The 13,377-nt window shown below is 35.8% G+C and overlaps 2 protein-coding genes and 2 pseudogenes across 3 annotated transcripts; 2 read left to right on the top strand and 2 right to left on the bottom strand.

The window, feature by feature from the left end:
* Positions 1 to 1,304: 1,304 nt before the first annotated feature.
* LOC106413347 lies at positions 1,305 to 5,366 on the bottom strand (annotated as a pseudogene).
* On the bottom strand, positions 4,592 to 7,837 carry LOC106412317 (annotated as a pseudogene).
* A 325-nt stretch (positions 7,838 to 8,162) lies between these two features.
* Positions 8,163 to 10,803, top strand: LOC106412316. 2 transcript variants are annotated; one of them, XM_013853232.3, is made up of 4 exons: positions 8,163 to 8,418; positions 8,524 to 8,615; positions 8,982 to 9,835; positions 9,913 to 10,803. In XM_013853232.3, the coding sequence occupies exons 3-4, from the start codon at positions 8,984 to 8,986 to the stop codon at positions 10,435 to 10,437; spliced, it is 1,377 nt and encodes a 458-aa protein (XP_013708686.2). In that variant the 5' UTR covers positions 8,163 to 8,418; positions 8,524 to 8,615; positions 8,982 to 8,983; the 3' UTR covers positions 10,438 to 10,803. The 2 variants fall into 2 exon arrangements, with proteins under 2 accessions (XP_013708686.2, XP_048620834.1); XM_048764877.1 differs by lacking the exon at positions 8,163 to 8,418 and having other exon boundaries at positions 8,424 to 8,615.
* A 73-nt stretch (positions 10,804 to 10,876) lies between these two features.
* LOC106421043 lies at positions 10,877 to 13,152 on the top strand. The gene is made up of 3 exons (XM_013861898.3): positions 10,877 to 11,097; positions 11,189 to 11,270; positions 11,346 to 13,152. Exons 1-3 carry the CDS (start codon positions 10,973 to 10,975, stop codon positions 12,027 to 12,029), a joined length of 891 nt encoding a protein of 296 aa, XP_013717352.1. The 5' UTR covers positions 10,877 to 10,972; the 3' UTR covers positions 12,030 to 13,152.
* The last annotated feature ends 225 nt before the right edge of the window (positions 13,153 to 13,377 follow it).

Genomic DNA, 13,377 nt, shown 5'->3' with positions numbered 1-13,377 from the left:
AGTGATAATCATCATCTTCGTTGTAAGCTTTTTAGCCGGAGTCTACGAAGAAAGCGTTTCTAGGAAAAAAATTAGCAATTATCAAAGATAGGTTTCTTAGAGAGTTTATAAATGAGGTGGAAGACTGATGCATTTCAAGCATACCTTTTTATACTTGAAGTTTCTGGCGGAGTCAATAAATAAGGAAGCATTGAATCATAGACCGATGATAGTTAATAATTGTGTTGAATACGATCCTTCGCATGAATAAACCGCAAAACGTTGCTAGTTTCCTGCAGCAGGAAGATGAACAGTATCGTCCTTTAGAGTTTAGTTGGAGCGTTTTATGGAGACGGCTGGGTCTGTTAAAATGGACTGAAAACAACAATCAACAATTTTCGAAGCCCATATAATAGCCCAAGTGAATAGTTTAAATGAGCTACATGTTACTTTCTTGTCTTCCTATTTAATGAAACGGTGAGTTTGGTGAGTTTAATTACCTGGACAACACGTGTCGCGCTCTCAGCCTCCGACTTTCTGACATGGATGCTGACGTGGCGCGTCCTGGAGATATTAAAAAATATTGATAATTTATATTTTACTCATATAATATTATTTTAAAATCAAATCACAATTTTGTTTACTACTTATTTTAAGAAATATTAAAAAAATACTAAATTAAATTTAAAAAATAAACATAGTTTAATCAAATAGTTACGAAATAGTTTAATAAGGTAGATTTATTATATTTTATCATTATTAAAGTTATTTGTTTTCATAATATTAAACTTGCTTTTAAATGTTATGTTTTTATGTTTGTGGAACTTAATAGAACCATAATCAAAATATCAAAGGCATAAAGTTATTTAGAATTAATAAATATTTAATTATTATAAATCTTGATATGTGTTCATGAGCTTCCAAAAATATATGAGCTACTTATGCATATAACTTCCTATTGATATCACTTTATTTTCTAATATTTTTTTGAAAACATCAACATATAATTTGATAATTATACTTCATTTTGAATTTGAAAGAATATATGTAACTCAATATACTCACAACATGAGAGACTCGACTAATACAACTTATATCTAAAATCATAGATTTAACTACGATAATAATATATAATTTTATAAGAATAGTAATTTATTTTATAAATATAAATCATAGGACAACTCAAAATATATTAAAAATAAAAATAAAATATCAACCAACTATTATAATTTAGTTATTTTGTACAATTTATATATATTCATGAGACTTCATAATATTATCGTTATATTAATTTATGTTATTTGGAATCAGACACTTTAGTTTATTTTTTTAATTCATTCTAAGCACAATATATCTTAAATTATACATAATCTTCATAAGATATATTTTCATATCTAAGACAACAACCACCTAAATGCAAATAAGAAATTAATTAAATTTTAATATATAGAATAAAAAAATATTAGAGTTGAATTCAGAGATGCAATCCAATTTTCTCAAATGATAACTAAATCGAATGTAAAAACAATAAAATCGATTAGATATAACATATATAAAATCATATGTATAATTAAAGTAATGTAAAATTATTAATATAAACGATGCATACAAATTATAGATTAATTTAAAATTAAAAGTAAATATCAATTAATTATTATAGTATATTTATTTTAAAATATTTATATCCGTGCATGAGCACGGCAAAATCACCTAGTCTATATATTATTTTCGAAAACAAACCGTATTTAATCAACTTCATCTTATTATATACAAAATAATATCGATCATGCATTTATGTTCCACAACTCTTTCAATCTTATTGTATGTAACTCACCATCCAACTAAGAGTCATTTGAAAACTAAGTGCATAGGGAAAAAAGGGTTAATAACAACTAATACCGCATAAAGGTCAAAGATAGGACCAATGTTACATCACTCGTAATTTTCACCATATACTAATTGGACCCGGTTGTGGACCGGGTAAATATTTTATTTTTTTGACAGGAGCCATGTGATTAAGGTATGGTAATACGTGTAAATTACTTAAGATTCGTTCATCTTCTCGTTACTTACACTATTTAAACAACAAAGACTTTTAACACTACATACGCATGAAATAGCATGAGTGTATCTCTTCAAAGGGTTAGAACTAAAAGTATCACTTATGTTAAAAACAAAAATCACCTTGCATCAGCCAATTGTGATATGGCTAAAGTACCATTTTCTATGATTTTGTAGTTATTTCAACTAAAATTTAAGAGGAAGAAGAAGAGCGCAAATGTAACTAGATGAGCATAAAAGCTATAAACATTTATTTTTTGTACCATGAAAGAAGAGTAGGACGGAAGTATAAGTCGACAACTATTATACAAATTGCTAATAAACCTATAATATATATCAAAGGGGACGAGGTATCTCCCAAGGATGAGCTAGATCCCAAAAAAAGGTACATGACGCACGATTATTTGCTTGGTATATGGTGTATTAATTATTAAAATACACAAATTTTCATTGGTATACAAACTAATTTAGCCAGATTCACTAAAATTTGGATAGTTAACAAACATCTTATAAATTTCAGTGACTCACAATTAGAATTTCACTGCTGAAGAATCTTGCTTTGGACCTCCCAGTACTCATCGGTCCACTTCTCGACCTCCCTCTCCGCATTTTCTTGTTTCTCAAGAAACCTCTTGAGCTCACCATCTTCATACGGCTGCGGCAAATTGCAAGCAGGCTTGACGCTCGGTGACATAACCAACGAGTCGTCCATGCACTGCCTGATCAGACCACCATCAGTGATCGGACAAGCCATCGTCTCGGAACACACTTCGGTCGCATTTTCAGGCACAGTCACGTCCAACTTCATCAGTTTCCCATAGCCTTGCAACATGTATAGCATGTAATCATAGACATATTTCATCTCTAGATTTTTCAACATGTACTCACTTCCTTGCCTCCCTATGACTTGTGCCTGCATGTATATACAATATTAAGATATCATCTCAAAATAATCATGAGTTGATCAACATAAAGTTGCAAAACACAAAACTATATAATATTCAAACTAGATTCTGGATATAATTGTTTAGTTACCTTGTCCGTGTTGTTGTTGCCCCATTCAACAGCAAACTTTAGGTCAACACAATTGTTAGGTCTAATGGGCCAGTAATGCTCCATTGGAATCATACTTCTTACGAAGAAATCATAAAATTCTGGTTTAATCAGTAGAGTCATGCTATCACATGCTAGTATATACTTCTCGCTCACCGACCATGCATTGCCTTCTATATAAATCTTGTACCTTATTTAAAACCCAAATCTCAATAATGTTATTATATTGTATAATCTAAGAGCATGATTATTGGAGGGTTTTTAAGGTGGGGTTCTTAGCGGAATATCTCTTAACTTTTAACTAAAAAAACTAAGAACCGGTTCTTAAATAAGAGTTTTAAGAGCCGGTTCTTAACTTTTTTAGTTAAAAATTAAGAGACGGGTTCTTATATTCCGCTAAAAACTCCACTCTAAGAACCCCCAATAATCATGCTATAAGATCAGGGAAAAAGAAGAAAAATCAATATCTTCTTCACACCTGTGAGTGCATTGATCTTCTAAGTTTGATCCTTTAAACCCTGCTCTAGTCTCTCTTTTCCAGTCCTGAAATAACAAACGAACAGAACACCATGACCATTATTGATCTATAACTCAATAAGTTGTTACATAATGCTTGAATACAAATTCAAAGTCAGTGTAGATTTATATATACCTGGACATAGAGACGAACCATGGGATCATACTTGTCCGAGACGTTACATGTCATAAAGTTTCTCCTTGCAATAGAGACCATAGGGTTCCCTTTCCAATAAGCATATGGAACCCTATCTTTCCATTTCACCTTTTTGTTCCCTTCTTTAATCGCCACCGATAACTTGTTCCACTCCTTTATGTTCACCTCCGGCCTATAGCAACAATAACTTGCCATTATTTTTGTTTTACTTTATATAATAATATATTAAAAAGGTTCGGTTTGGTTCTTATAAAAGACTTACGTACCAACCCCAAAAGCTCCAATCAGGAAAAACGATGTCATATGCATCACGGTGACCACAGTAATGAAACAACGGCGGAGGAGGCCATGTGGCGTTGTCCTCTTTTCTGAAGTATTTTTTCCAGATGCCGGGTCTATCATGGCAGAGGAAAAGAAGCTCAAGATCAGGGACTTGACCAGGATACATTCTGAGAAGTTGAAGTATTCCCCAAATTGTGAATACATCTCTTGTCTGATAAGCTTTATCATAATGATCAACATACAATCTCCCTGACTTTATCACTATCCTGAAATGAGCATTAGGTTTTGCTCTCTCTAGTGTTTCTCTTGTGATCCCTGTCTCTTGCCATACCTTTAGGTCTTGTTGGATCCATCGGAAGTAGTCAGGACAAGTTTCCGAAGAAGAAATTGCTGGTTCGAACTTGGTTGGATAGTTTGACGGGCACGTTTGTGTCATGTTGCTGTTGAGGAGTGTGCAATTTAATGGGATCTTGGCGATGATCTTGGGGATAGTTGTCTTGTTAATATTTTTTGAGAATATTGATGACACTTGGAGTGTACTCGTATTTATTGCGACCTATATATAAAAGACAAAAACAAAATTAATACTCCCTCCCTTCGTTGATAGATTATTAAGAAAGACGTTTTAGAGAACTTTTTTTGATATAAATTAGATGACATTTTAAATTTTCAATGTCAAAATTATTATTGGTCAAACTGTGGTTAGGTGAATAAATGATGTATTTGTTTAGAAATATGAAGAATTAATATTTTCTCAAATTTTATGTTTAATTCTAATATGTCATCTATTAGAACAAAGGAAGTAGTATTACTATTGCTGACATTAAAGAGATCATAGTCTAATTAACTACAGAAAAATATGGTATGAAAAACACAAGTGGTAGATATTAGCTCTGTTTAGATTGTGTGTTTCTATTTGCTCTAACTTTCTTAAGACTACTTTACAGTAATATTTTTCACTCATTAATAAATAATAACCTATCTTTATTACTATGTGTACTGTCTTTTCTCTTTGCAATTTATACATGCAAGTGACATATTCATATATATTAACATTGTTTTCTTCAAGACAATTTTTAACATTTTATGAAAGTAAATTACGTATATATATACCATATCCATCCAACAATGAGTTGCAAAAAATATATACCATATCCAACCGACAATGAGAAGCACCAAGGAGGAGGATGAAGAAGATGAAGATGAAGATTGTGGTGGTGACCCATGTATTTGCTAGTTTAGAGCATAAACTCACAACTGATTGTTGTTTCTGATGCTGGAATCTTGTGGATCGAACCACATATTTGCTCTCTACCATCGGGCAAAACAGAAATCTAGAGAGTGAAATAGATCTAGAGAAGAACGGATAAACTTAGGCTCTTGTTAACCATAGGTCACTTCTCATGAGTATTTATGAGGTAGAAATACTTTAAGGAGAATCAACGGAAACCTTATTAAGTAAACTCTTCCAGCTTTTCTCTACGTTGCGTCTCAACTAATTAAGTTAGGGTAATGATTTACTTCAATTTTAAACTTCTTTTGAGAAGGGGAACAATTTGCATCCACCTTCCACTTTATCATGACTAAAACCGAGGTCCGGGTTAATATTTTATAATTAAATGTCACCGTCACCTGATTGAGGTATAGTAATTCGTATTATGATGCTTAAGATTGTCAACCCCTCGTTGATTGCAAAACCTGAAAGACTTTATACGCTACTTACGAATGGAAGACTTTTTATTTTTGTGTTCTACAAATTTGTGACAAATTATATAGCGAAATTTACAAAAACTTCTAAAAATCAAACATTTTTTCTATTTATTTTTTGGTTAATCCATTCAGTTCTGTCATATTTAAACAACAACAATACTATTTTCAGTTTATTTTTCTACATTTTCGAAATAATTTTGGAACTTCACCACACATGGTATACTTATACATGAGACGACAATAAACATTGACGCAAAAGGTAAGATCGTTGTGAATTAAAACTTTTTAGTCTAATATAATAATCAGTGTTATTGCGACTATTTTCATGTTATAACCGGATTCAGATCCAAGAGACTATAGCATCTGTAAGAGTCACAGATAGTGATTGCCACAGAAAACATTAGGGAGATGACGAGATGTTAATACTTAATACTAATTCTTTTTGTATAGATTAAGGTTTGTTAGTCAAATCATGAAAGTATTGGTCCTCCCACAACTCAACTTGACGTGTTAAATTAGCTTTTTTCTCAAGAACCTCTTTTAAAGCTAGACGGTCATAAGGAGGAAGCATCTCACAAGGAAGCTCTTCACTTGGAGACATTACCATGGACTCCGCCATGAAATCTCTCCACCGTTCCGTCGCCGGACATCCCATATTATCCGGAGTGATCTCCTCCGCATCCAAAGGAATCTCTGGCTTAAATTTCAAGAGCTTTGCGTACTCATTGAGCAAATGAAACATGTAGTCATACACATACTTCATATTCACTTCTTCTCTTATAAATCTGCTCCCTACCTCTCCAATCTCACGTGCCTACACAACACAAAACAAGGGTTAAATTTATACAAAAACAAACTTCAGGTCAAACGTGAGAAACCTTAAAGTAGTTGACCTTGTCCACATGGGTATTGCCCCAATGTACGGCGAACTTGAGAGAAGTACATTTGGAGTCGTCTCTGATTGGCCAGTAGTGTTGAAGTGGCATCATTCCTCGTATGTAGAAATCGTAGAACCTTGGTTTCACGTACACTGTCATTGAATCACATGCCATTATATATTTCTCACTAACCGACCATGCCCATCCTTCTATATATATCTTGTATCTGTTTTAATTGTTACGTACCAATTAACCAATCTTTACTATGATAAAAAAGTAACTTAAATTCAATGCAAAGTATATAAATATTTTTTTCTTACCTGTGCGTGCATTGGTTCTCTAGATTAGAGTTCTTAAACCCTTCTTTTGATTCTTTATCCCAGTCCTTGTTAACCATTTCTCAAATTCAGATACATATAACTAAGCTATAGTAGATATATCATCATATACGGATGTGTAGGTATATAAATTAAGGTATTCTCTAATGGTAAAACCTGAATATAGAGTCTTCATGTTCCAGTCTTCATGTTCAGAAACATTACACTTGAGAAGGTCTTTTCTCCCGGGGTCCACATCAGGATTGCCTTTCCAGTAAGCGTACGCCACGCGATCCTTCCATTGCGTTATGTTGTTCCCTTTTTTAATTGCCTCCAGCGACTTACCCCATGGCTCTATGTTGATCTCAGCCCTGGCCCATTAAAGCCCATATTACAAATAAGGACTTCTAATAGACTAATTATAAGCCCAGTAGCTTACCAGCCCCAGAAGGACCAATCAGGGAAGACGATATCCAAGCTGGCATCATCAGAGCAATAACGGAAAAGCGGAGGTGGGTCCATGTTTTGACCTTTAAAGTCATCAGATCGAACGATGGGACGATCGTCAGCGTCGAACATAAGCTCGAGATCAGGCAATCTCCCAGGGTACCACCGTAACAACTGTAGAATTCCCCACAGATTAAAATCAGCTCTTGTTTGAATCGACTTCTTGTATCTTTTAACGTACGCTTTGCCACTGTGGATCACCAGTCTAAAATGCGCAGTCCTTCCCGCTTTCTCGACCATATCTCTAGTTATCCCCGTTTCTTTCCACGGGCGTAGATCTTCGTGTATCCAACGGAAGTAAGAAGGACACGTCGTTTGTTTTGAACGGTTGAGATTTAGTCTCGATGCGAGATTCTGAGAGGAGGCGTGAACTTGATTTGATTGGTTCTGTACGGCGCAGCATTGGTTAGGGAATTTAGGAACACTTATCTTTGTTATTAGTTTGAAGTCTGCTGAATCATTCTGACAAAGTAACAAAAGGACAGAGTTAACTCGAGTTTAGATATGATAGTGTCACACTGAAGATCACCAAGAAAAAGTTAAACCAAATATATATATTAGGGAAAATTGCCAAAACAGAATAAAAAAACAGAATGGTTGTCCCTATGGTATAAATTCAATCTAAAATTGTCCCTATAGTATAACTTTCTTCATAATACCTAAACTAACCTTAAACTAATCCCAAATTGTATTTAAAAAATATGGAAATCAATTTGTAAAAATGGTTGCCGAATAAAAAAGAAAAACAAAGGGAAAATTGGAAAATGGATTAAAACCATTCTGTTTTTTTTTCCCGTAACCCTAATAAAGAAAACAATCTCTCCGCCTCTCTCTACGGCGACGACGAAGGCGATTCTGTCTTCTCCGGTGAAATCAACGGCGACTGCAGACGCCACCGGTGGAACCCGTTTCTTTTCCCCTACCGGTGGAACCCTTTGTCTTCTCCTACATATTGAAGGTAAACACCAACGTTCTCCATCCAATTTCAATCATAAAGTTTGTTTCTTTCTCCTTCTTGTTCTAATACTTTTCTCTGGATCTCTGGATATCTCGACAAACAAAGGCGATTTCGGAACTTCTCTTGGTCATTGGTGAAATCGAGTTTGTCTTCAACCTCCCCGCCTCTCTATTTCTCCGACATTGCTAGCGCATAAGGTATGTTCTCAATACTTCATATGTCAAGTGGTTTGAGTTCTTCATTCGGGTTTGAAGCTAGCATTTCTCTCTTTCTTTATCCGGTTCTTTATTGCATTTCTCTGTGTTTGAGTTCTTCATTTGGGTTACTCTTTTTATATTCGTTTCTTAGGATTTTAAGTGTTGTTAACTGATTATATGAACAGATTTCGATTGTGAATTGGCTTACTTTGATTAACTGATTTCGTTTGTGAATTGATTTCGTTTATCATGGGCTGGTTTATTGATTGTGAATTGGCTTACTTTGATTAACAGATTTCTTGTGTTTGTCTCTGCTTCAATCAATTTCAGTCTTTAACTAGAATCAATTTTTTTTGTCTTTTCTAGATATGGAGTTAGAGCTACCTAAGCGAGTGTATGCAGAGGGTTTAGAACCTCAGGTGAAGAAGATCAATAACTGCTGCCGCATGGAACTTATCAGAGATCTGAAGAAAGCTATGCCTGCGGAGTACGATGATGTCAAGATAGATCCTGTTTTCAAACATATCATGGCGATTGCGGAAAATAACCTCAAGTTTTCGGGGAAATTGGTGGATAGCTTCTTGTGTAAGCAGCTGATTACCTCGAAGATGCATGAGAAGTGGTTTATATTTGCAAGGAAGCCTCTCCGGTTTTCGCTTCAGGAGTACCACACTGTGACAGGCCTCAAGATCTCGCGGGAAAGTAGCTGTGACGTAATTAAATGGAAAAGTGATGGCGGATTTTGGAGTGAACTACTAAGGACAGGTGGTAAGATCACCTTGCAGTCGATCAAAAAGGTGCATCTACAAGAAGTTCACAGCTGGTCTCGGCGTGATAGGATGAGGTTGATCTACTTGTGTGTGATAATGGGTGTGGTGATGGGGAGAGATGAGAAGGTGAACATCCCTCATATGTACATCAAGCTGGTGATGGATCTCGAGAAGCTTCGGAACTTCCATTGGGGTCTTCACTCCTACGACTTCTTACTGAGTTCCATTGAGAAGGTTAGGAAGAAGTTGGGTAAGAAGAACAGCTACATTTTCGAGGGGTTCTCCTATGCGTTCCAGATTTGGATTATGGAAGCAATTCCGGATTTTGGAGAAATATGTGGCAGCAAAGTCTCGGACAGTTTCTGCGGTCCAAGGTGTGGAAATTGGAAAGGAGTTGCAAAAGTTTCTTATGAAGACATCATTCAACTTGAGGAATCGTTTACTGAGAAGGTATGAATATTTATTGTATTCTTTTATATGGCTGTTGCATATTTTTTAAAGCTTATAATGTAATAATTGTTTTGTAGGGAGATTTGTTCTCGGTAATTTCAGTAAGTGGCAATGGTGATGTGTTGAGGGATGCTGATTATACAAGGAAGGATGAGATGGAAGATGAGCGTGTGGAGCTTCTTCTCGATAGGATTAAAAAGAACTTTGATTGGAGCAACACAGAATGGCCAGTTATAGAGGATGAAGAGACTGAGATGGAGGAAGCCGATACAGAGTCAGAAGCTGATAAGAGTGTGGATGCTACTGATATTGCAGCAGATGTGGAGACATCTTCGGTCCATGTTGCTGGAAGAGGCAAGAGAAAGATTCAGGATGAAGGAGCCGAGTCAAGAAAGAAGAAGTTGTTGTGTAAGCGAACAGCAGAAAAAAACAGAGTATTGATCAAGAAACTAAGAGTTTCATTGAGGGTTTGGTCCACTCATCTATCAGTTCCTTGGGCGATATACTCAGAGCGCAAATGGCGAGTATGGAGAGCATGTTCAAAGAGAGGATCGGCAACATGGAGATCGAGGTTTCACAGCTCAGGGAAGCAATCAGTTTGAGGGCAGAAGGAAGCGTTCCTAAGAGCAAAACCGATGAAGCTGCGCCTAAGACCAAAACCGCTCAAGCTCCTGCAAAGAAAAAGGTCAATCAAGCTCAAGCTCAAGCTCCAGCAAAGGAAAAGGTACTTCCTAAAAGAAAGTGTAGAACTTGATGTTCTTGTATCTAGGATGCCGCGTAAGGGTGCTGGAACTAGTCTTTTGGAGTTAGGTTGTTTTTGGAACTAAACATTTTCACAGTGTAATATTATGTAAAACTTTCGGATATTGTAATAGGTTTATAAATGTGTAATATGCTTGAATGTTTGTGTAATGATAACTCCATGAATGTAATGCTTTCTTTGTGTTTTGATTGAAAGACTTCTTACATATATTTTTTTTTGGTTTTAATGAATAGGATTGGTTAAAGAATGGTATAGAAACTAACGAGTTTGATTTTGGATTGAGCACACAAGAATTAAGGGAATTGTCCCAAGATACATATGTTGATGGGTTTGATCTTTCTCAAGTGAAAGTCGAAAACTCAAAACCCTTCAACATGTCCCCACCGAAGTTAAATGATGAGGAAATAGATCGAGCCGGAGAAGCCTCAGCAGATGCGGCATTGGTGTATCTTCGTAAAGAGGATTGGGAAAAAGTTAGCACTTGGTTAATTAAATCCAAGTAAGTAAATTCTCATTTTTATATCATGTGTTTTTAAAATTTAATCAAACCATATCATTGTTTTGAACTTTTATCATTGTTTTGGTTACAGACCTCTACGGATTGGACCTTCATTGTTAGATGCTGAGATTGGTACTCGTCTTATGGATAGAACCGAGTGGCTTCACAACTCGGTAAAACCTTTATACTTTTAGCTTTCATGTGTGTTTTCCATACATGGTGTGTGTTAACATCATCGTAATATGCAGGAGATTGACGCCATGATGTACGTATACAGGGAGAGAACATCTCTGAAACGATGGAAACTTCACCGTGTCGCCTTCATGTCTGTTGTCTTCAGCAACATGATTAAAAAGGAGTATGAGAGTTTCAAGGCGGGTATAAGAAAATACAAGCTTCATGATTTGCTAGTGCAGTACGGCAAAGGGGTCCTTCCACCACATGGACAGACACAAGAGATATGGAATGTAGATGTGGATCGACTGTATGTCCCTGTTCATGTTAGCGGGAATCATTGGATCGCATTGTGTATCAGTTTCGTGACGAGGAGCATTGATGTGTTTGATTGCTCGGGCAGAAAAAGGTACAAGGAATTGGATGGGTTCGCAAATCTTGTTCCTCGTATTGTCAAGGCAGTTCAGCCACCGAGTTACCAGAAGGACTTTACGTTCGCTGCATATACGGTTCACTATGTCCCCATGGGTAAGCTGAATAAAAGTGCATGTGATTGTGGTGTCTATACAATAAAGTTCATCGAGTGCCACTCGCTTGGATTGAAGTTGTCGATGGTGAATGATGGTAACATCAAAGAAGCTCGCCACAGAATTTTGTGGGATCTATGGGAAGCGGCAAACGACCCGGAATTGGTTGAGAGGATGTCAAATTATGAACCTCCAGAGTGTCTCACTTCAACCGTAGAAGAGATTCTGTGAGAATCGATTTTTAAATGTAACTAGTTCGGCTTTTATCATAACTTTTAGGATAAAAATGCTTAATCTAATGTGTGTTTTATTAGGAACATGAATGCTTAATCCCTCTAATGAATTGCTTTTGGGTTTATTATTCTAAGTTTTTGACAATGTGTTTAATGAGACCCAAAAAAGTCATGTCGGCGACAACAATCAACCGTAACGAGACCCTAAACAATACCCTAAATGAGACAACGTTCGAAAACATAACGATACCCTAAACATACCCTAAACAGAAACCAGTCATTCAATCGAGAGTCTAAAAACACATAACGAGACCCTAAACATGCCCTACATAACGAGATCCTAAACATGCCCTACATAACGAAACCCTAAACATACCCTAACGAGAAACCAAAACAACATTAATCATGCATTCTAATAGCCGTTGTAGAAGAAATCAACCGATAAGAGTATATAAACGAATCAAATCCAATACACTAAACTTGGTTTCTTGTAAACTCGACTTTTGATCCAAATCAGCAATAAAACCCGACCCGAATTAGATCCACAAATAACCTAATACCCGACATATTTAAACCAAAAACCCGAGTTTTCCCCATTTTTTCAGAATTCTCTTCTCTGTCGAGAACATTTTTCTCTCTGAATCAATTTTCCTAAAACATGAATACTCCAAGGCGATATTCGTACGGGGTGCCATCTAGGTGCTGGTGTGGGAAGGGGGTTGTGATTTTCTATTCGAGAACAGATGAGAATCCTTACCGACGGTTCTATAGATGCGAAATTGGGTCACAGGTTCATGGTTTCGATTTGTTTAAGGATTCAAATACATAATAGTTATCTGTTCATATCGAAACTCTGTTTTGTTAAAGGCGTTGGTCATGGCTTTGATATCTTTTGTCTGAATCGATTTTTGATTAAGAGAGACGAACACGCTGTCCTGACTTTATTTTTCTTCTATGTAGCGAAAAAATGAAACCCATTTATTTAAGTGGGTTGATGAAGCTTTGGTTGATGAGTTTCAAAAGCTAGATGCAGAGCAAGGGAGAATAACAGAAGCAATTGAAGATCTGAAAACGAGTATGAAAGAGACAGTTGAAGAAGAAGTAAGGAAGCAAAAAAATTCCCTTGAATTAGTTGTTTAGGAATCATTCTACTGTGTTTTGGTAAAGTCAAGAATGAATGAAACCAGTCTACTGGTTCTTAGTATTTTGCTTCAATCTCTTTTGTTCTTACAATGACTATGTCACATTTTATGGTTCTTACTATGGCTTTGTTTTGGTTCATTTTCGAGGGGTTTTCTCAAATCGAGTACAATGAAACTGAGAAAGAATGATGATGGCAATGTATA

This window comes from Brassica napus, chromosome C8 (assembly GCF_020379485.1).
Source record: "Brassica napus cultivar Da-Ae chromosome C8, Da-Ae, whole genome shotgun sequence".
NCBI classification, from domain to species: domain Eukaryota; kingdom Viridiplantae; phylum Streptophyta; class Magnoliopsida; order Brassicales; family Brassicaceae; genus Brassica; species Brassica napus.
The sequence above is the reverse complement of the archived record's forward strand: the minus strand, read 5'-3'. Positions and strand labels throughout refer to the sequence as shown.